The sequence below is a fragment of the Ambystoma mexicanum genome, chromosome 7q (genome assembly GCF_040938575.1).
Source record: "Ambystoma mexicanum isolate Mex_15411 chromosome 7q, UKY_AmexF1_1, whole genome shotgun sequence".
In the NCBI taxonomy this organism is placed as follows: domain Eukaryota; kingdom Metazoa; phylum Chordata; class Amphibia; order Caudata; family Ambystomatidae; genus Ambystoma; species Ambystoma mexicanum.
The window spans coordinates 273,408,959-273,432,511 of NC_090941.1; the positions used below are offsets into that span (position 1 = coordinate 273,408,959).

At 48.0% G+C, this 23,553-nt stretch overlaps 1 protein-coding gene across 5 annotated transcripts in view; it reads left to right on the top strand.

The window, feature by feature from the left end:
- The window catches only part of PICK1 (protein interacting with PRKCA 1), a 422,731-nt gene that overhangs the window by 42,862 nt on the left and 356,316 nt on the right, over positions 1-23,553 (top strand). Inside the window, exons 1-2 of one of the 5 annotated variants that reach the window (XM_069639886.1) lie at positions 16,191-16,254; positions 16,337-16,477. The exons of the other annotated variants lie outside the window; for them this stretch is intronic. Of the exons in view, the coding sequence (XP_069495987.1) occupies positions 16,452-16,477 (26 nt within the window). The 5' untranslated portion in view covers positions 16,191-16,254; positions 16,337-16,451. Of the gene's footprint in view, positions 1-16,190; positions 16,255-16,336; positions 16,478-23,553 lie in introns of those variants that run through there. 5 annotated transcript variants of the gene reach the window in all.

The window sequence follows — 23,553 nt, forward strand, 5'->3', positions numbered from 1 at the left end:
AAATACTGCTTTGGGAGTCTGTCAAAGATTAAGAATACGTGGGAGGACAAAATCCATTCAACAAACAAGTTACTTACCGCTGGTAACATTCTTTTGATTGGATGTTCCTCCCACGTATTCCTCATTGCTCTCCCATTCTACCCCTCAGTAGAATTTCCTGTGCTATTACAGTTTCCGTTCCATCAAGGCTGTGTACAGTCACTCCTGTGTTTTACAGGTATCTGCTGCAAAAAGGGGAAAAAACAGAACTGAGGCCAACGGGCGCTGCGCGTGCTATATATGCCTTCGATGATATCACCCTCGATCGAGGCCTTTGAGGGACATCGACTCGACGCACAGCACCCTCTGCCGAAATATTTTTCCAAAACAGCTGGACAACAAGTGTCAAAGATGAGTATGTGGGAGGAACTTCCGTCGAAAGAACGTTACCAGGGTTAAGTAACTTGTTCTTCTACCTCGGTCATGGCAATTTCTGCTTCATTTATATCATGAGTATAGTATAATGCACTTTTGAGAAAATTTAAGGACGGGTGTTGGTAAAAACCTATGAAATTCAGTGAAAAAACTTTGTTAAAGGGACATTATGGTTACAGGTAAAATTGAGAAACCCCAGAAATTCGCCAGTTATGATAAGCTAAGCAACCATAACTCTCGCCACCACCATGCACTGCTAAGACGAACACTCAGGACATCAAAGATGACATCACAAATATCATTGATGACATCAAGTATCTGGGCAACTTTTTTTGTTTACTGACATACCTAGGCTAGTTGTTTTTTTTTTCACTGACCGTGAGAATTTCATACATTTAAAAGCTGCTATATATTTAGACATTAACCTTGTAATCTAAAGTACTTTTCTTGGAGTTTGTTCTTAGCTCATGGTGCACCACCTACATGGGGCAAGAAGCAAGCCTCCACACACAATTCATCTGTCTACATAATGATGAACTCTCATGTTATTGTTCTTTTCTCGTGATGTTGTAGCTTCATTTGTAGACCATTAAACTGTTACCATTGTCACAGTTACACTGTTTGGGGGTATGGTTTGTAGTAATCAGCACTTATTATTGGGGAGTAACTGGTTGGGAGGCGCCACCTCCCTTCCATTTTCCACAATGTCGTGATCGATATGCTAGGTGAGTCATATGTGTTCACAGGTGTTTATCATCAGAGGGAAGAAACATGTCCCAGATTTAATGTTTTCTAGGCTTCGTATGTTGCGCTCACATTCTCTTCCACTCTGGAAACCCCTGCACCCCATATCCTGGTCTTTGCCTCTGCCCAACACTCTAGTTGTTTGTACCACAGTACGTATTGTGGGCCCCCTGCCGACTTCCACGCCATTGCAATAGATCTCTTGGCCAGTATGCACACCATGTCCACGTGCTTAAATTTACTTATTCTGGGGTAGACACCCAACAGCCGTTCTTCCGGGAACCTGTCATACCGTACTATCCCGGCTTTCCTGCAAGCCTGTTCTATCCGGGCCCAGGACCGTTGAACCCGTACACATCCCCAGAACATGTGCATCAACCGCTTGCCTGTTGAATCCAGCCACCCTGTGTGGGGGTCATGTCGGTGCAATATAAAACATTTAGTTGGATTAGTCAGAATCTAGCATTCTTGGACACTTCCCGGGGGTACATTAATACTCTCTCCCACTCTTCTTTCGCTGTTATATCTATTCCCAAGTCTCCTTTACATTTCGCTTTTAATGTAGCACTTCTGGGGTTGGGTCTATCCGTCAACTGGCCATATAGTCTGGACACTGGCCTCCAGCTGTCGCTCAGGTTGTGCATAAGAATCAGCAGAGGGTTCGCTGTCTGCTGTTCAGGCCATTTCTCCCATTTCCCTTTGGCTGCATGTCTGGCCCTCTGGTACCACAAGAATTGCCCATTGGGTAACCCCTCTTTCTCTCGCAGTGAGTCAAACTCTCTGAAGACACCCTCTTCGTGTACGTCTCCCCATTTGTAGATACCTCATCTCTCCCAATACCTTACTATTGCTAAATCTGTTCCTATTTTGCATACATCCGTGGCTATTGGGGTCTCGGGTGAGTAAGGGTGTCCGAAGTGGAGCAGCGCTTTAGCTCTATCCCATACCAGTCTTCCTAATACTACGATCATAGGGACGTTTCCCAAGCAGCCCAGAGGGACCCACAATATTTCCTTCAAGCGTGCAGGAGCCACTAGTTGCCGTAGTAGCTCCATTTCCGATGTAGCCTCGTCTGAGAGCCATCGAGCAACAAAGCTGAGTTGTGCAGCTAAGTAGTACCTTTCCAGGTCTGGGAGTTGTATGCCTCCTCTATAGGGTAAGCACAATGTGGTGGACAGAAGAGTGCTGTCATGGCTGCAGGCCCCAGAACACAAAAACCACAAAATCTAGTGATGGGGGAAATGGCTCACTTGACTCACTTCTGTCCTTTAAGGACCTATTAACACAGGGGCCCTGGCTGGACTCAGTCCTGGCACCTTTGGCGCCAGGCTCATATAGAGATGTGAGCAGGAACACTTTATTTCAGTGCAGGAGTAGTTTTGTGTTGGGCGGTGCCCCATAGGAACTCCAGCATCAGCACTTCTAGTAGGCGAAAGAACGGGGCCTTGATTTAATAATGTACGTTGTGAAAGTAATATAAGAATCTCGGCAGGATGATCATTTTAGTAGTTGCCGCCCTGCCATCATTGAAAGTGGCAGTTTGGACCAGAACTTTATAGACGACCGTAGGCCCTTTACCACCGCTGCAGTGTTTCTCTTGTGCATCATCTCTGGCATGTGCCATATGTTTACCCCCAAGTACTTGAACGATTCCAGTTGCCATTGGATGCTCACGTTTGGTAGCTCCTCAATACCTCTTCCCCTCAGTCGCGCCAGCGGGAATATGCAGGACTTCTGTCTGCTGAAGCTTATTCCTGACACTCTTGCATAGTTGTCCAGTACATCGAGCATCACTGACGTGTTTAGGTGGGGGTCCCTCAGGTACAGCAGAATGTCATCCGCATATGGTGAGATTATGTGGCTTGTTCCGCCCACCAAGACTCCTGCGTCTAGAAATTGTTTTCTAAAGTAAATTGCAATCGGTTCGAGCCCTGATATGTACAACATGGGTGATAGAGGAGATAACTGTCTGGTGCCCCTTTGGATGTCCTGGGCCAAAGACACCGTCCTCCCGGATCTCGCCCTCGCCACTGGCTCAGTGTAAAGCACTTGTATCCATCTAATACACTTTTATAGCGTCTAGTGATATTATTGTGTATTGCGCCTTTGCATCCTCCGTTTGTGTTTGTGCCACAACGTGTTGCACCTGCGTAGGTTTGCTGTTGTGTTACGGCCTGGTATGAAGCTATTCTGGTCTTTATGCACTAAGCCACCCACGACCCTAGTTAATCGTTTTGCCAATATGGTTGTCAGTATCTTGACATCATAATTTAGCATTGCCAGCTGCCAATATGAATCGCATTCTTCCACTGATTTTCATGATTTGGGTATTGGGACCACTAGTGTCTCCGTCATGCTTTTCGACAGCCCCCCTTTTTTCATACGCCTCCCTGTACACCCCGTGGAGTATCGAAGTCAGTGTCGACTTGTACAATTTGTAGAACTCTGGGGGGAGCCCATCACTGCCAGGAGTCTTGCTAGTAGCTAGGGATTTAATTGCCTCGCTCACGTCCTCTGCAGAGATGTCCCTATGCAGTGACTCGCATTGCGTTTTGCCTAGTTTGGGCAGCCCTATCTCTTCTAGTGTGCCTTGTATGTCACCCTGGGGCACCAAAGTGTCATGGGCATATAAGCGGGAGTAGAATGTCGCAACAATGTCATTAATTGATTACTGCATTCTATGTGTGGTGCCCGTTTCGTCCTTGAGTTCTGTTGTTAAGTGTCTTGGGTGCTCCCTCTTAAACAGCCACGCAAGTAGCCTGCCTGGTTTGACTCCCCCAGCGTGCGCTTTGGTGGTTCTTGCTATGTGGTCGAACTTGGATAGCCTTCCCCAGGCGTCTTGGCAGCTATGTCTGGCTTCAACCAGTTTTGCCTCCTCCCCTCTTGATCCCTGAGTGCTAGCTTCCATCTGCTTGATTTCCTCCTTCCATTTTTCCAGCTCTGCCCTCAATGTTTTCCTGATGCCCACTGCACTGGCAATAACCTCCCCTCGCATCACAACTTTCAATGCCTCCCACACCGTGTCCCAGTGTTTCACACTGGCCACGTTATTTTCTATATACTCCCCTAGCTTGTTCCTGAGGTCCTCCCTAAAGGCTTGGTCCGTCAGTGCTTCTGCAGGCATGTGCCACAATGGTATGGGGGGGACGTGGGGCCCCGCATCTCCACTCCAGTATGAATGGCAAGTGGTCAGAGATCGATCTACCCAGATATTGCGCAAACTCTACCTGCGGCAGGTCGGTTTTGCCAGCAAATATAAAGTCGATTCTGGTATACAGACCATGTGGTGGAGAGAAGTAAGAGTATTCTCTGTCCGTGGGATGCAGCTCTCGCCACACATCGACCAGGTCTAGGTGGTCTAATGCTGTGTTTAATGCTGTAGAGGCTGCCGCTACCCGACTCGGTGGTGGGCCAGACCTATATAGGTCCAGATCTCTCACGCAATTGAAGTCACCCATCCCCCAGACGAAGAAGCCCCCCCGGTAGTGTGTTATTTTGGCGCATAGCCCGTTGAGGTGCGCTGGAATTCTGTGGTTAGGGAAGTGTTACGCTCACCTGGTCACTGCGGAGGCATTGGGGCACGGTTGCAGCCCTCCCGGGGGTGAGGTCGCTCGGGTCCGACTTCGCCCTCTGCGCATATGTGGTGACTGGTGGTAATAGGTGATGCTGCTCGGGACTGCTCCAGCGTGGAGAATAGGAGGCGTGAATATGCCAGCTTGTCTGCCTGATCCCCCTTCTCCAAAACGAGATGTGCTGTCCCTGGAAAGCTCACCTGTTGATTAGTTTTGGCGAGCACTCCGTCCTGCTGCTTCTGGCAGGGGCGCTTGTATGATCTGGACGAGTTCCTTCACTGGTCCCTTGCACGTGGTAGTCCAATCCTGCTGTGAGTAAGCCAATATACTTCAGGTAAGTGTTCCTGTTTGCCTTTGCCCTTCCTCGTCTGTTTTTGTTGTATTGTAAAGTTTGTTGCCTTGTATTGCTGTCCGTTCCACTTTTGATGTTTGCTCTTCTGCTTTCTTCCCTTGCAGGTGATGTTGCCGGCCCGGCAGAAGCTGCGGAGCTCGAGGTGACAGCCGGAGGGAATGAGGAACAAAGCTGCAGCGGCACAGTAGCTGGTGAGTTGTTAACTAGAGGGTGCGTGGGGTTCAAATGCGTCGCGGCCCTAGGACGGATGTTCTAACCTTGTCTTTCTTCTTCACAGGGTCCGAGTTTGCAGATACGGAGTGCAGTGCTGCGGTGTCTGAATCAAGATCACTGAATATCAGGAGATATAACGATGGAGCACCGGTTTCCTGGAGTAGAGTATGCAGGAGAACGCCTGGTTTCAAAGGTAAGTAAACTGATCCAAGCGGCGATGAGCGTCCAGTTGCACGTGAGTGCACAGTAGCGCGAAGCACCGGCCTTAAGGATGGAGCAGCTTATATAGCTGAGCTTCTAAAGCCACGCCCACCAGGTTCAGCCTGCCTACCACACCATGTCACACCCGATGAGTCAGCACACAAAGACCAGGCCTAGGGAGCACACCCGATGAGTCAGCACATGAGGATGTTCTCTGGAATAAAGGCTTTCAGCTCCTGGAAAGTTCTTGTAAAATAAAAGCACTCCTGCACTGAAATAAAGTGTTCCTGCTCACATCTCTATATGAGCCTGGCGCCAAAGGTGCCAGGACTGAGTCCAGCCAGGGCCCCTGTGTTAATAGGTCCTTAAAGGACAGAAGTGAGTCAAGTGAGCCATTTCCCCCATCACTAGATTTTGTGGTTTTTGTGTTCTGGGGCCTGCAGCCATGACAGCACTCTTCTTCCCCCTTCAAGGCCCCTCTCATGGGTGGTTCCCTCCCTGGCCCTGGTTTAGTGGGGTTATTGCGGTGGAACTGTCTGATTAATCATGGAGTGTGGACATGCTCACTGGGTTCCCAGGTCCGATCTTGGCGTCCATAACCTTTCCAGTCTATAAGGTACTATAACTTGGACTGGACCATCTTAGAGTCTAGGATCCTTTTAACTTCGTATTCTGGTTCTCCTTCAACTATTTCGGGATCCGGTGGCGTATCAATCCGCGTACCTGGTCTCAATGGTTTTAGGAGGGAGACATGAAACACAGGGTGGATCTGCGTGTGGGCCGGTAATTCTAATTTCATGGCCGCAGGGTTGATCAAAGCCTTGATAGTGTAGGATCCCAGATATCTGGAATGGAACGCCCATGGTCCTTTCAGGGGGATGTTTTTGGATGCCAATGAAACCTGGTCTCAGATTTGGTAGTTGGGATCTTCCCTTCTGTGTCGATCCGCAAACTGCTTCTGTTTCTCTTTGGCTCTGGCAAGATGCTCTGCTGCTTCCTTAAAAACCTGGGTGATGGTTTTGTGTAAAGTCGTTACAGCAGGCATTTCTAATGATTCGAGTGGGTCGAAAATGGATGTCCGTGGATGTCGACCGTACACTATGTAGAATGGGCTTTGTCCTGTACTGGTGTGAATGGAGTTGTTATATACGTATTCTGCTAACCAAAGTATGTCCTTCCAGCTATCCTCGGTTTGTTGCAGCATACACCTTATGTATTGCTCGAGGGTCTGGTTAGTCCGTTCGGTCTGGCCGTCGATTTGGGGGGGGATGGCTTGTAGATAACCGGAGGTCGATTTTGCCAATTTTACAAGACCTTTAGCAGAATACAGAGACAAACTGAGTTCCTCGGTCTGATATCAATATTGATGGGAACCCGTGTAGCCGGACAATCTGTTCCAAAGACACGATAGCTAGAGTAGAAGCAGTTGGGGAAACCTTTCAGGGGAATAAAGTGGGCCATTTTGGAAAACAGATCTATGACGACTAAGATGGTATTGTATGCGTTACAGGAGGGAATGTCTTTAATAAAATCCATTGATGGCGTATGCCAAGGTGCTGGGGTAGCAGACCTGCAGGAATTTGTTTCTGGGACTTATGTTGTGCACAGGTGCCACAGGTTGCGATGAACTGGACAATGTCCTTTCGCCAACCTGGGCACCAGTAATTTTTCTTTATTTTAGCTTGGGTTTTGGCTATTCCCGGATGCCCTTCTACTAATGAATCGTGATAGTTTGCGATGATTTGATTCTGTAATTTCTTATCCGGGATGTACAATCGTCCTTGATAGTATGGTAGGTTACCCATGATCGTATACCATTATCCCTTCCCTAGCCATTCATGTTGTGTTGGTGGACTCATCAAGTGTTGCAGGTCAGATTTTAAGTTGTCTAGAGTAGTGTTTGTGGCAATCATGCCTTGGATTCGTCCTTCAGGGATGATGGCCACGAGGTCTGGTGTAGTGAATGCCTCTTCTCCTTCACTCATGAGACGGGGCGTCTGCTTTTCCATTGTGTACTCCGGGTCTATGTAAGTACTTTTAACTGTCACGGCACATTGGCTGAGAGGCAAGGAGCAGAAACTGTGGACTGCAGAAACTGTGGACTGTGTGAATTATCATCCCGGGGCTCTTGAATCAGCATTAGAGTGCACTCGAACGTCCGCTTGGAGGACGTCTTTTCTAGAAACACTGTTTGCCTGGCTCCTGGAAAGAAATGAAGGTGATTGTTACGAGTATGTCGTGCACGGCGTGTACGTTGTGCATGTTGGTATATAGGAAACGTTGTGGCTAATTATTCAACTTCTGAAACTCTGTTATCGTTCTTATTTGAAGGACTCTTCTGTTGTGATCCCGCCCCTCGGGCTTCCACGCCTCTCTCTGGTTCCTTAAACTCCCAGCAGCCTGCGCACTCGGGCGCGCACCGTGTAAGTACTTGAAGTACTGTTAACTGTTCATGGTGCGCAGTGAGTGGTGCAGGACTTGCCAACAGGATCTGTCCGCCGCTCGATTTGAGCTTGTCCTGTTTACGAGGTGTAATTATCGCGTATTTAAAATGGTGAATGGGCTTCGTAGTGGTCGTAAGATCCATGATGCAACAGCTGATATGATTAATGCCTCACTTTTAAGTCGCAGTATGGCTGAAGATGCTAGTGTGTTAGTGAATAATGAGATTAATTTTTCTAATGAGGTGGGACCGTCACTGCCCTGAAAAGCAAGGTGACTCTAGTAGACAACAATTGCAACAGGAAGTAGCCACTATTAATGAGGCTACTACACAAATACCTCTGATTGCGGCTAATGTTATAATAGATTCCTCAACTGTTCCGGAGACCTATAAGTTGAAAGACATGAATCAAGACAAAGTTAATGCTGCCGGGCATGGCTGTAAAGAGGCACCTGAATATGGAGAGCTATTAACTAAAATGGGTATTATTACAACTAAGCCCAGATTTTCAGATGTCTCCATAATTGCCCCGGCTATTGAGGCACTTTTAGATAAAAGGATGCGCTTCTCTAGCGGACCATCTACTCCGGTGAAATTGAGTAGATACTGTATTGAAGACATTCATGTGTATACAGACCCTAATAATTTGGCAATAAATCAAGTTCAGAAACATGCATATATGCCCTTAGACGATCATCCTAAGACGAATGAGTCCACCAGGGGGTTTCAAAACTTAGAAACTAGCTCGCCATCTGAAATTCGTAATAGCCACAATTCTGTTAGCGCTCGCAGTGTTTCTGAACATAACTATTGCTGTGGATAGATCTAACCCTGAGTCTCACTCCCGCATACATGAGTCTCAATTACGCACACATGAGTCTATGCATAAAACGGAGGTAATGATCTTAACCCCTGACATGCCATCTATTATGGGCTGAGAAACTAAAACTCCAACACCTCGAAAGTGAGCCTGAATCGCTCTGCAATGCTTAAGGCATTTCAGGCAATTCCGGCCTTGCGTACAATCAGAAGTGATGATATTGATTGGGTACATCTATCGCATAGCAATCCGACCCGGATGATCTGCGGGTACCATTCACACATCTTCACGGGATTAATTTGGGCACAGCGTGATGACCTAGAATTATTAGGTTTATTTCCATGTTTATTTAGCTCAGACGAACTTGCGGACATTTTTTCACTTCCACCAGCCTTAATTCAGGCAGAAGGTCTGCCATCCATCAATGAGGATTTATTGAAACAGTTAATGAATTTTGCTGTTTCCTTTTCAGGAATGATGGGTACTGGGCCTTCGAATTTAACTCCAATGCCCAGGATGATGGATAAACAGTAGGATGCAACAAAGGGGCTGACCATCTTGTCATGGAATTCTTGTGGTAGTTCCAATCTGAGGTCATGGATCTCATCGCTTGATACCTTAATGCGCCCAGGGATCTGTTTGATCCAAGAAACTATGGCACTAAGTGACCTTGCATTGGATGTTTTTTACACTCATCACCATCCCGCTATAAGGGGGCCATTAGGCCGACCCGCTGGTGGACTTGCCATCCTAATTGATAAAAATGTAAGGTTGGAGTCCTCTGTGATGGGGGCTGAGGATGCGCTATTGGAGGTTGAAATTACATATAAAGGTGTGCAATGTCAAAGGTTTCTTATAATTAACCTTTACTGGAATAGTGTCAAGCTTTCCTTTGGAAATATTACAAACCAATTGAACACCATTCTTGAACAAGCTTTATCTCATAATCCAAGTCTAAATGTTATAATCGGGGGGGGGGGGGGGAATTTTAACTCCACTTGCCTATGTCTAAACAAAGATGGTAAGCACTGCCAATCTGGCCAGAACAAGAAATGTAATTTGAATGGTAAAAAGTGGGTGGAATATTTCTTGACATGGGATATCCAAATGGTCCCCTTTGTAATAGGAACATATCATTACACCTGGGCTAGAGGTTGTTGGACCTCGATGATTATATGTTTGTTTCCACAGTGTTGTTGTGGCCTGTTGAGCCGGTATCAATTTGTAATTTATTTCTTGGGGATCATTTTGCCTTGAAATCACAACTCAAACTGAAGACATTGTCCCTATACTATCCGCCATTGAATTCGATCGATCCCGCTTATTCTTTAAGTGGACTTCAAAAAGATGTCAGAAAGTTATATCCAACACGCAAGAGGACCGATTATTTAATTTGGGTGTGAATCAAGGAGGAATGTCCTGTGTTGTTGCAGAAATGCATAATTTAGCGAGAATTGCTGTTCATGTAACGTACATCATGTCCACAGTGGAAACTAGTGTTCCTCCCAATCATCAGAACCTCTATAATATCAAGGTGGTGAATCTATGAAAGGATAAACGGTATCAGATTTGACGAATGTTTACGTGAATTTAGCTTTAATGACTATCATGCTTCAAAATCACACATTGTTCTGACATACAAAAGACAACTAAACATGTTAAAGTATGAGCTTGCTAATACTGATAATCAGAACCTCATTGCCCGATTATTAAAAAATGATACTAGACCGGTTTGGGGCACAATTCGTACCCTGATTGGAACTTCTGAGATTATTGAAGAACCAGCTCTTTCTGCCGCAACATGGGTTAATTACATCAAATCCAAGTTTGCCATGCCAGACTGTTTTTGTCCAAATTTGCAACCAAACGTTGCTGGACCTATAGCTACTACCTGTCTTTGGACAAGTGAGGATATCCGCATGGCCATTATTAGATCGAAAGGCTCAAGAGCACCAGGGCCCGATGGTATCCCCCCCCCCCCCCGTGTTTGATCAAACTTATCCAGAATTGTGGGCCTCGATCCTTAAAATCAAATTTATTCTATTCATTATCTAGGAAGTATTCCTAGTTCCTGGTGTTCAGCGATTATTATACAGGTCTATAAGAAGGGACCCTTGAATGATCCATCTAATTTTAGGCCGATGGCGCTCATGGATTCCTCTGTAAAGATTTTTACTGGGCTATTGCTACAATCCATTTAGCAACATATAACCAATGTCAATCTATTGTCCAAATTCCAAATAGGATTTCGTCGACATATGGGATGCCAATTAAATGCCACCATAATTGCCCATTTATACCAGTTTACCAGGTCTTCCATCTCAGGGCCCATCTATATGGCAGCCATTGATCTCACTGCAGCCTTCGATTCAGTTATTAGATCACTATTGTGTGCGAAACTGCTCAAGTATGGATTCTCAGCTCAACTTGTCGTGATTATCGCTGCTTTACACAAACATACTACCTATCGAATACGGCTGACAAAATCTGGTGTCCTGACTGACTCCAATTCTTACTGAAATAGGACTAAAGCAGGGCTGCAATCTTGCTGCAGTCCTGTTCAATCTATGCTTATTAGATCTAGATGAAGAATGGAAGGAGGCCATCATCTTTCCTGCCAAACTAGGAGGCCTATTGCACAGTTGGTTAAGTTTTGCGGATGACTTACTATTCTTTGACCCCACCCCTTTTGGGCTTCAGACCAAGCTGGCTTAATTTCATTCTTACGCAAGCAAACAATTTGCAAGTAAACCCTGAAAAATCCTTTATCATTACCTTCGTGGGAGGGCGGAAAAGATGTGCCAAATTCACCTGGTGTCTAAATGGTATTTCTATTCCTCAGTCACCATCCATGTGTTATCTAGGCTACCATCTATCTAGTACATATTTTTTTGATAGCTGGAGGATGATCCTGAACAATGAAGCCAAATTGCTTACTTTTCAGCTGAAGTTATTTACAAAAAATTGAGCCTATTCTACTTTATGTCTTGGATATATGTCTTCGTGATCTAGAGGAGATTTTAGGTGTAATACAAGGCAAAATGTGGAAAAGTGTATTGGGCTTGGATTTATCTACGCCTAATGTAATCATCTGCCATGAGTTGGGATTGTTACCACTATCTGTTAAATGGCACTGGAGTTCGCTTTCAATTTATGGTAAAATGCTAATTCCACCTAAAGAGTCTCTATATGAGGATCTGGCGATTATGATTACTAAAGGACATCCGCCATCCTTCCTGAAATTTAGAAATAAAATGGAGGATATACTATCCTGTACTATGATCAACCATGATGACTTGGTATTGGGGTTAACTTCATGCAAACTTAAATTTTGCTGTTATTATTGATGTCTCCTAGTGGAGAATATCAATAAATATGAGTCATACCATGAATATGCAAAATGTACTCGTCAGTGGGGATATTGTCCTAAGTACCTGGAAATCTTTCCTTGCAACCTAGCTAGGAAATTATATTTGAGATTCTGTTTAAATAAATTACAAACAAATGAAAAATTAATGATCTGGTATCGGCATAAAGATGAGACCAACATCGGTCAATGCAGATTCTGTGAAACTGATAACATTTTGTAATCTTTGAAAAATGTAACTGTGTATTGTTTGTTTTTTGAAGTGGAAAGAAAACAAATGTTTGGTGAACACTTGTATTCAGATGAAAGTCTAAGTAGAGAGAGTCTATGGCAAAGATGTATGTGGGGAAGGAGCCAAACTCTAATACTTAGTCTAATTAAATTCCTTTCAACTTTAGAAGCCAAATTGATTGAAAAGACTTTAAACATCTCTGGTTGGGATTGAAATGAGGCAGATGCATTAATGTAGAGTGGTATGACTATCCTATTGTAAGCTATTGCATGGCATGAATCCAGCTTAAATGTCTGCAATGCATTACCTTGATGTAGACTCTACTAGAAAGAATTGTTAGGCATAGAGCATTTTTGAGATACCTGATTATACCAATGTATTTAGGACTACGTTGATGTATGAAGAAGCTCAGTCCTACAAGTAAGATATTATCATTTGTAACTGTATGGTTTCTTGCTGTCTTAACCACTATATGAATTTAATGATGGAGTTGTGTTTCATGAAATATTGTAATTAAGTGTTGATGGTTGATTTTCTATATCTTTTTACCTTTTGTTGCTGTTGGTGTTGTCGATTTTGATCCTGATCTTAATTGTATCCGAAATGTATTACTTTGATGAACACCTTACCAGTAAGAATCGTTAGTCGTAGAACATTTTTGAGATACCTGATCATACCAATCTATTAGGGTTATGTGGATTCTACTAAGATTCTCAGTCTTACAAGTAAGATACTATCATTTGTACGGTATGCTCTCCTGCTGTTTTAATCGCTACATGAACTTAAGGATGGAAGTGTGTTTCATGAAGTATTGTAATTAGGTGTTGATGGATATATCTTTTTTATATCCCTTTACTTTCTGTTGCTGCTGGTGTTGCTGTTTTTTATTTCAATTTTGATTGTATCTTTTGTTGTTGTCTTTCCTGTTTTTATTATGTAGGAAGTTGTAAAGGTTTCTTTTAACCATAAACAATAAAAATAAAATTAAAAAACTACGGTTCTATAGGTGATGACGAAGTCGTATTCCGCAAAGAAGAGAGCCCAGCGAAGTTGGCGTGATTGGGCTTTAGAGGTCTTCAAATATTGTAGAATGCAATGATCCGTGACGACGGTGACTGTATGTCTAGCTCCAAGAGGATAATGTCTCCAGGCTTTGAACGCTGCCTTAATTGCTAGCAGTTCTTTATCAGTTATTGCATAATTCAATTCAGGGGCTGAAAACTTGCGAGACCAGAATGCCACGGGATGCAACTGACATGTTTCGGGATCCCGTTGTGACAGGACTGCTCCCATTGCTATGTTGGAAGCATCAGTTTCGACCACATATGGTAGTTCTGGTTGAGGATGCCGTGGAATTGGTGCTGTGGTAAAAGCTTGTTTTAGCTCCTGGAAGGCTTTCTCTGCTTCTGCGGACCAATTAAATTGTTTATTTTTCCATAGTAAAGAGGTGATTGGGTGGACGATCTGGGAGAACCCGGGAATGAACCGGCGATAAAAGTTGGTGAACCCGAGTACACACTGTACTCCCTTTATGGATTTCGCGGAGGGCCAGTTAAGGAAAGCATCTACCTTCCATGTGTCCATGCGTAAGCCTCGTGGTGTGAGAATAAAGCCGAGGAATTCTACCTCTGTCAGATGAAAGAAGCATTTCTCCAATTTGGCATATAGCCAGTGTTGCCGCAGTTTCTCAAACTGCCCAGACATGGTTGACATGCTCCTCCTTGGTGGTCCAATAGATAAGAATGTCATCAATATAGACAAGAGCGCAGACGTACAACAGTTCGCAGAGCACGTCATTCATGAAAAATTGGAACGCCGCTGGGGCATTACATGGTCCAAAGGGCATAACCTGATATTCATAAAGGCCATATTTCGTGCGAAAGGCCGTCTTCCACTCGTCTCCTTTTTTGACTCTTACTAGATGGTAGGCCCCTCGTAAATCTAGTTTTGTATAAATCTGAGCGTTTTTTGACTTGATCCAAGAGCTCGGGGATAAGCAGTAACGGGTACCAGTTTTTTACCATGATCTGGTTAAGTGCTCTGTAGTCAATGCAAGTTCTCAGGTCTCCCTCCTTTTTAGGCACAAAAAAGAGGGGCAAGGATGCAGGGGACTTGGACGGATGAATGAAGCCATTTTCCAGATACTGATCGAGGTAGGTTTTTAGATGCTTGTTTTCCTGTTCTTTTAGGGTGTAAATCCGGCTGCAGGGAACTTGAGCTCCAGGTACCAGATCAATTTGGCAGTCATACTGTCTGCAGAGGTAGGGTATTTGCTTGTTCTTTTTGAAATGCATCTTGGTAATCCAGGTATTCAGGTGGTAGTGAACTGGTGAGGCCCAGTATGGTTTCTTTCTCCGACGAACCTGGGTTGGTAAGACCTTTTAATGAGAATCCCTTGCTATAACAGGTGTCGGCACAGTCTTGGGGAAAGGTTCGAACTCTTGTACCCCAGTCAATCCTGGGATTGTGGGTCTCCAGCCAGGGAATTCCCAATATCATCTGGAGCTGAGGAGCGCCGATAAGATCGAAGGTGATGTCCTCTTGGTGACCGTCCTGACACAGAAGCGTGACCTTCTCGGTGTAATGCGTCACTGGGCTGGATGATAGCTGAGATCCATCAACTGCTGTGACGTTTTCCGAAACCTGCTTCTGTCGGAGAGGAAGGCCTATCTGAGTAGCCAGATCTTGGCCCATGTAATTTCCCACAGTCCCACAGTCCCACAGTCCCACTGTCATAAGGCATTTATTTTCGATGGTTGATTGTGGTTTACCAGGAGCACAGGGATGCCCGCACTTGAGTATGCAGTGCAAATAGTTTCTCCATTTCATGCTGGAAACCTCCGGTCTCGAAGCAAAGGATCATCCTGGTTTACCAAGGATATTGACCAGTCCGCTGCAAGACATCCCAAATATGAGAGTACAAATGCCACTCTCGCTTGATCATTGGGTAATGCCCCAGGTCTGCACAAGAAATGTGGGCAACATGATGGCATACTTATTCGGATCGCCTGTGAAGCGTTCTGGTGGGGCCAGGGGACCCCCCCCCTTGAAGAACCACCAGTGCTGGCGTGGGCTGTGGAGGTGTGGCTGGGGGGGCATACCCCGGGAGTGGGACCTGGCCAGCTTGTGCCTGGAGCATTTGCCTTGCTAGTTCATCTGTCCACTCCCGGTTCACAATTAGATCCCTCCTTAGGGCATTGGTTCCCTGACTTGAGGCATGAACTTCAGCCCGCAACTCTCCCAGTAATCGGGCCAACTGGTCCATTTCAGAAGTTTCCATAACGCCCAGGCAGAGATTCGAAGAGGCTTTGCGTTCTGTTACGCTCACCTGGTCTCTGTGGAGGCGTTGGGGCACAGTTGCAGCCCTCCCAGGGGTGAGGTCGCTCAGGTCTGGCTTCGCCCTCTGCGCTAATGTGGTGATTGTGGTAATAGGTGAAGCTGCTCGGGACTGCTCCTGCGTGGAGAAAAGGGGGCATGAGTATGGCAGCTTGTCCGCCTGATCCCCTTCCAGACCCTTTCTCCCAAACCGTGGTACTCGTGGGATGCACTGTCCCTGGAAAGCTCACCTGTTGATTAGTTTTGGCGAGCAATCCATCCTGCTGCTTCTGGCAGGGGCGCTTAAATGATCTGGACAGAGTTCCTTCACTGGTCCCTTGCATGTGGTAGTCCAGTCCTGCTGCGACTAAGCCACTATACTCCTGTTTGCCTTGGTCTTTCCTCGTCTGTTTTTGTTGTATTGTAGGTTTGTTGTCTTGTATTGCTGTCCATTCCACTTTTGATGTTTGTTCTTCTGCTTTCTTCCCTTGTAGGTGATGTTGCCGGCCCGGCAGAAGCTGCGGAGCTCGAGGCGAAAGCCGGAGGGAATGAGGAACGAAGGTGCAGCGGTACAGTAGCTGGTAAGTTGTTAATTAGACGGAGCGCAGGGTTCAAATGCGGCGTGGCCCTAGGACGGATGTTCTAAGCTTGTCTTCTTCACAGGGTCCGAGTTCGTGGATGCGGAGTGCGGTGCTGCGGCGTCTGGATCAAGATCACTGGATGTCAGGAGATGAGTCTGCAGATGAAGCGATGTAGCACCGGTTTCCTGGAGTAGAGTATGCAGGAGAATGCCTGGTTTCAAAGGTAAGGTACTAGTCCAAGTGTGGTGAGTGTCACGTTGCACACAAGTGCACAGTAACGCAAAGCACCGGCCTAAAGGATGGAGCAGCTTACATAGCTGAGCTTCTGAAGCCACGGCCACCAGGTTCAGCCTGCCTGCCACACCCGATAGTCAGCACATGAAGACAAGACCTAGGAAGCCACACCCGATCAGCACATGAGGATGTTCTCTGGAATAAAGACTTTCAGCGCCTGGAAAGTTCTTGTAAAATAAAAGCACTCCTGCACTGAAATAATGTGTTCCTGCTCACATCTCTATATGAGCCTGGCACCTTTGGCGCTAGGACTGAGTCCAGCCAGGGCCCCTGTGTTTATAGGTCCCAATGGGACATGAGTGAGTCAAGTGACCCATTGCCCCCATTACTAGATGGTGTGGTTTTTGTGTTCTGGGGCCTGTGGCCATGACAGGAAGTCGGAGTTGACTCTGGATATCTCTTTTCAATGCATCCCCTCAATATCGGGTACCTACCGCTTGCATCTGCTTCCATGCCCAGTAACCTAAAGGGTACATTAGGGGTTATTAGGGTTTATTCACGTAAATACAATTATGCGCCCGGTTGCCTTCGGGCCTTGCACGCTATACAAATAAACAAAATACAAATGCACCCCGTGCGTATTTGGAGTATGTCACTCCGTATCCCTGCCCGCCCCAACATTCTTTCACCTTAGACATACTGTCATCTGTGAGATGAGTTTCCTGAAACGGAGCAATCGATACTTCCTGCTCAAGAAGGGATTGATTCTATTCCTGCGTAGGTAAGTGCCCATCCCTCTTACGTTCCACATCAACACCTTAATGTTAGCTGCCATGACTACTTGATACTGCTCCCCGTCCCCTCTCATCCTCACGTTGCTCACTCTGTGTAGGCACAGCCCTCATTTTCCTCCATACACCAGGCCCCCCACTCGCCATCCTTACATATAACCCTTCACCCATTATCATTCTATGTGAAGACCTAAAAACAAACCAAACAAGTGCGCCCAGTTGCTCCCTTGCGCCTGCAGCACTCACGGCACCCCAGCACTCCTCAGGCCCATCTGGGCCGTCGTGCGTGAGTATTGTGCTAGCAACAGGCCTGCACTAATCATTCCGTGGGTTGGATCTATACGCCCAGGTCGAGTGGTCAAGCAGCCGTCCCGTCGAATTTTGGTTACACAACAATGCTACAATGGACACAAAGTGCTATTTGGCTAACGTGAGAGCCGTTGGTAGGCGGCCATGGTCCCCGGCTCCTGCCTTCCTTCCAGGCTCAGCACTGCTCATGTGACAGCTTCCTCCCGCCAGGTTGTTGTGCTCCAGCCACATGGTGGCTGCTGCTGGGGTTTCCAGGAAGACAGCTTGTCCTTTGTATATCACCTTAAGCCTGGATGGATACATTAGCATGTATTTTTTTTTTTAAACTTTAGTTTTTATTGGCAAATTTTAATACAACAAGTACTGTCGAGGAACCAAGAAAACCCCCTGCCCACCCCCCTACCCTGTGTCCAGAAACCTACATTCGTCTTGGGAGAATTTCAATGTTCATTCCGTCTGTGCCATGGAGATGATGCAATTTGTGACCCCTCGTCTGTTGGTTTGATGCTGCCTTTCCCCAGGTCGTGGGTTCCCTGTCGGATTGTCTCGCCTTATGAAGTTAATCCCGGCTCGTTCAGGCCGGAAGCCTGGCGTCGAAATCAGTGAACATCCCAACCCCAGGACTGGTGCACCCCATACCAGTTTGTGAGGAAGGTGCTACTTTCTTTGTTTACCCTCGCAGTCAGTTTGTCCATAACATATTTTTCACTTTTTGCAGCCAGTCCTCTTTGGAGGGGGCCTCTGGACTCTTCCACTTCTGGGCAAGGGCCACTCTGCCCGCCCTCAGCATGTTTTCCCACATCCTTGGGTATCGATATAGCTCTGTTTCCTCAGGGGGGGAGACCCAACAACATTGTTAAGGGATTTAATGGCAAACGTTCTTCTGTTACTTCCGCCACCCAATCCCTCACTGAACCCCAATAGTCCTGAACTTTCGGACAGAGCCACCACATGTGGCCTCTGGTGCCAGTCTGTCCGCATCCTCTTGGGCACCTTGGCGAGACCCCCGGGAACATCCTCGACAGTTGCGCGGGGTCCCTGTGCACCCCTGTAACATCTTAAAGTTATGCTCCATGTCCGAGGTAAATGGGTTTCTGTGAAATGCTATCTTGAAAATTCTAGCCCAGGAGTCCTCGGAGATCTCTTCACCTGCTAGGTTGTTCCAAAACATACGGAAGCTCCTCCTACCTTGAAGGTTATAAGTGTTTAAGATTTTGTACATGCTGGATACCACCTCCCTTCATTGAGGTAGCCAAGTCGAGGAGTTTCCCGAAGGGGGTCAACTGTCTCCTCCGGTTCGGGCCCCATGCCGGGTTGCAGAGGATGCCCTTCAGGCGGAGGAATTCGAAGATGGATAGTGATCCTCTTCCGAGAGCGTCCCTCAGGTCCTCGTAGGATAGGAATTCACCCTCTCTGAACAACTGCCCTGCCCATTCCATTTCCTTGTCCGACCATTCTTGAGAGTGCCAGAATCCTCTGCTTCCCAGTTTAAGGGGGTGGCCCCAGAGAGAGGTCATCGGGGACGGCCAAGTGGTGAGGTGAGCAGTCCGGGGGCCCTCTTTCCAGATGTCCCAGAGGACTCCTAGGGTCGGGTGGGACCTTAGGTGTTTCGGGATCGTCTTGCGAGGGGCTCACGGACCTTCAGGGGGTGCGTGTCCATATCTTCCAAATATGACTAATGCGTCCCCATTCCATCTTTCATATGCTCCAGTAGGACGCGCAGCTGGGCGGCGCAGAAATAGAGGTGGAAGTCCGGAAGCCCAAATCCACCCTCCTCCCTAGGCAGAGTCAAGGTGGTCTTTCTCAGGGTTTTCCCCTGCCATACAAAGTCTCTAACCCCATTTTGTAGATCCCTAAAGGTCTGTGCTGTGACGTTGGTTGGAAGTGCTGTGAAAAGGTAGAGAAGCCGTGGTAATATATTAATTTTTACTGCAGTCATTCGGCCATACCACGACAGGATCATCTTATCCCATCTCCTCAAATCTGATGTGATCTCTGCTATCATGGGGTCATAGTTAGCGGCACTCAATTTCGATATATATCTCTGGTGAGAAGTACCCCCAGTTACCGTATAGCGGCCTTCCCCACTTTAATCCCATGAAACCAGTCCAGAGGGTCTAGCCCCGGATCTATTGTCCTCATAGGGAGCAAGACAGATTTTGCAGCGTTGATCTTCAGACCTGAGAAGTGACCGAATGAGGCCACCAGCGCCAGGAAGGTGGGGGGGGGGGGGGGGAGTGAGGCGACAGGGTCCACCAGATAGGCCAAAATGTCGTCCGCAAACAGGGAAAGCTTAAATTCAACATCACCCCTTCTAATCCCCCTGATGCTTATCTGCCTTGTCCCCCTTCTCATAGTATTTTGTTTTACCATTAGGAGACTCCTCTCTGTTTTGTGTAGGAGCAGATCTTTCAGCTGGAGCCTGTAGTCCTCTAGTGCGGCCACCCGGTCGTGCTCTAAAGCCTGGTCCGGGGAGCCCCCCGGTTGGAGACGGGCTATTTTACCTCGCAGGGCTTTCTCCTGGGCCTCCCTCTCCATTTTCTTCATGGAACCTATTTTTATGAGGACTCCTCGTAGGGTTGCCTTAAAGGCATCCCGAAGCATGTGCATGGCCACCTCTCCGTTATCATTGAACTCAAAGAACTCCGCTATGGAGTCCAGGATCTCCTGGGCGAGCACCTCATCTCTCATTAGGGCATCATTGCATTTCCAGCGCCCACTGCGTTCTCTACACCAACCCATCGTTGGGGTGACTCGGACCATATCATGGTCCGACCAGGGGACTGGGTCTATCCTATAGCCTGCTACGTATGGAGGGAGGATCTCGTCCACTAAAATGTGGTCTATCCTCGAACGAATTATGGATGGCTGAGTAGTAGGTAAAGGAGGGGGTCCCTAATCTGGGGGTTGCGATCGTGTCCATCAGTCCCAGGTCCCCATTCACCCTCTGAAATTCTTGCGCCATGGCTTCATCCGCGGGTCTGAGGTTCTGGGAGCCAACCCGTTTTCTGTCTATGGTTGGGTCTAGGACCATATTGAAATCTCCCCCCCCCCCCCCACACCACCAGTGGACCCTGCACGAACAGCCTAAGCTTATCCCCTACGTCCTCCCAGAATTGGGCCTGACCTTCGTTCGGACCATACACTATTGCTAGGGTTAAGTGGGAGACCTGCAGGGAGCCCCGCACCATCAGGTATCGGCCCTCGGGGTCTCTCTGGATGGCCTTCTTCTCGAAACCTACGTCTCTTGCCACCATTATGGCCACCCCTCTTTTTTTAGCCTTGTGGGAGGCGTGAAAGACCTCCTCAATTCCTCCCCCTCGCATTCTAGGCTCTTTCCCCTTTGCCCAGTGTGTCTCCTGCAAAAAGAGAAGGTCCAGTTTTGCCCTCCTAAACTCCCTACATACCAGGGACCTCTTCGTGGGGGTATTCAGCCCCGCACATTAAGGGTACCCACAACCAGGGCCGGCTGGACATCAACCATAATCTGTTTCCCTCTCTATTAGCCAATGTCATCGCATCATTACTCCCTTCTTGCTCCCCTTGTTTCACTGTTTGGACACTTTTAGAACATTTCCCCAACTGCCCCCAAAACTCTTTCCCCAACAAACAAACCCCAACTAGATTGTGCACCCCCTCCGCCCTCCCCGGCATCCAGCCAGATAGTTCCGCCATTTCTGGCATTTTGGCCGGACCACCAGCCTGCCTTCCTCGGCCAGGCGATGGTTGCGAAAAACCCATCTTTGTGAGCCCCTCGGCCGCCCCTGCCATACTTGCTTTACTGGGGGGTTCTGGGATCTACTTAGTCTCCAGTATCTCATTTCTTGACCAACAGGTGGTCATGCCCCTTTGCTCGTCCCCGTGGTCCATACTCCCGTGCCGTTCCTGGCTGGGACCCCAGGTGCTCACCCCTCCGAGTCATTCCGTTCTCCCTCCTTCGTTGGGGAGGGAGTGTTCATTTTCCTGAATTTCCTTGGGCCAGATTTCTTTCTTTCGCTCGACGGGCCCTGGCCGTTTGCTCCGCCCGGGACAGGTCCAGTTGGTCCCCTTCGAGGGGTTGGGTCCGTCACGTAGTCCTGGATGGCTCCCTTGATGTCCTCCTCGGTGGTCAACGTCGTCCGCTGGCCCAGGTATTCGAAGGTTAGAGAGAAGGGGTAGCCCCATCTGTATCTTAGCCCCTTCTCTTTCAGCAGATGTGTGAGGGGTGGCACATCCTGCGCTTAGCTAGTGTATATGCAGAGAGGTCCTGAAAGATGGAGACCTGGGAGGAGTTGTACGTGACTTCCTGAGCTTTCCTGGCGGCCTCTAACACCCCTGTCTTGTCGGCATAATAGTGGAACCGGACTAGAATCGATCAGGGTCCCCTGCCCGTCCCCCGATCAAATATGAGTTCAGTGATCCTCTCTTCTTCAAAGAGGAGGGCAATAATGTCTTGCACCACTCGGGTGACCGCTCTCTCCGTTTCCCCCTCTGCCTCAGGCACCCCGAAGAATCTGAGGTTGCTTCTCTGTTCTCTGTTTTCGAAAACGTCCATTTGTCTCGACCTCTCCTCCTCCCTTTTTTCAAGGGCAGATAACCTCATGTTCATCTCTACCTCTAGGGTCGCTGAGGATGACTGGTTAGATTCAACCTGGAGGAGTCTGTCCTTCACTTTGTCCACTCGTTGGGCCATTTTTTCAAACTTTTGGGCAAAGGTGGAGCGCATGTCCCTTATCTCCTGTAAAATGGAGGCGAAGCCCCTTTCCATTGCCACCGCCGAGGGTCCCGAGGCTTCAGACTGGGTAATTTCACTGTAGTGGAGCGGGCTGCTAACGTGGGGACCAAACTCTCGGTAACAGTATTTTTGTAGTTCCCTCTGCCAGCCCATCTGACTGTCCCCCCGCTTACCGTTGAGTGTGCCTCGCTCCCGTGGGGGCCACAAGTTCACCTGGCGGGCCCGCCGGTGCCGCGCTCTCCCTTCAATAGGCCTCCGTGGTACTTGCACGGTCGCTGTCAGGCGGGCACACGCCCCGCCAGCCTCAGGCAGGGGCCTCACACCCAGAGCAGGGGTCCTGGGGCCTTCGGGATCCTCTGCGCACTCCAAGGAGGGGGGGCGCTTCGCCCCCCACGGGGTGATGAGTCGCGGCTCAGCCCCGCTTGTGGTGTTGGTGGCGGCCCTTGCGGGCTTGTCCCGCTCTGTGGCTTTGCTGTCTGCGGGGACGGTTGTCGGGGCCCCGGCTCGGGGAAAGGCGGAGGACCTCTGATGTCGCTGTTTCTCTCGGTGGGGTCCCTGGGGGTTCACTGCCCGTGCTGGCTCTTTCGTTCTCCGTGGGGGGGTCTCGGGGAGGTTCAATCCCCAGTTCGACCTGGCCTCAGAAGGAGCACGGGATTCAGGCTGCCATTGTATGTGCGCCCCCTGGTGGCCTCTCCCATTAGCATGTATTTTAAGTTCAATTGTCTAAGCCTGGCCTTGATCGGGACAAAGGAGTTTCTTGCACGTTGCACTGTGGGCGTGTAGTCCGGGTATATGGCTATTTTTGAGTTGTCTCTCTTTATCTCCCCTCCTTCCCTCTAGTATTGGAGTATGATCTCTCTATGCTGGAAATTCAGGACCTTTGCGGTCATTGGGCGGGGGTGTGGTGGTGGCCTTTTTTGAGAGGATCTGTGGGCCTGCTCTACTGCGAATCCCTGTGAGAGTCGGCCAGCGCCTATTTCCTGTTGTAGAGTCTCCACAAATTCGCTTGGGTTCGGGCCTTCCATTCCCTCTGGGATTCCCAGCAGACGAATGTTATTACGCCGGGCCCGCCCTTCGGCGTCCTCGGATCTTGCCTCTAACGTTGCAGCCCTTCTTTCCAGTTCCTGCACTCTTGATTTTAAATCGTCCGTGGTCTCCTTTGTTTCTTGGAGCCCAGTCTCCGCAGTAGTTACCCTTTCAGCCAGGTTGCGTGCATCCTGTCGCATCAGTTGCATGTCAGTCTTGACTTCT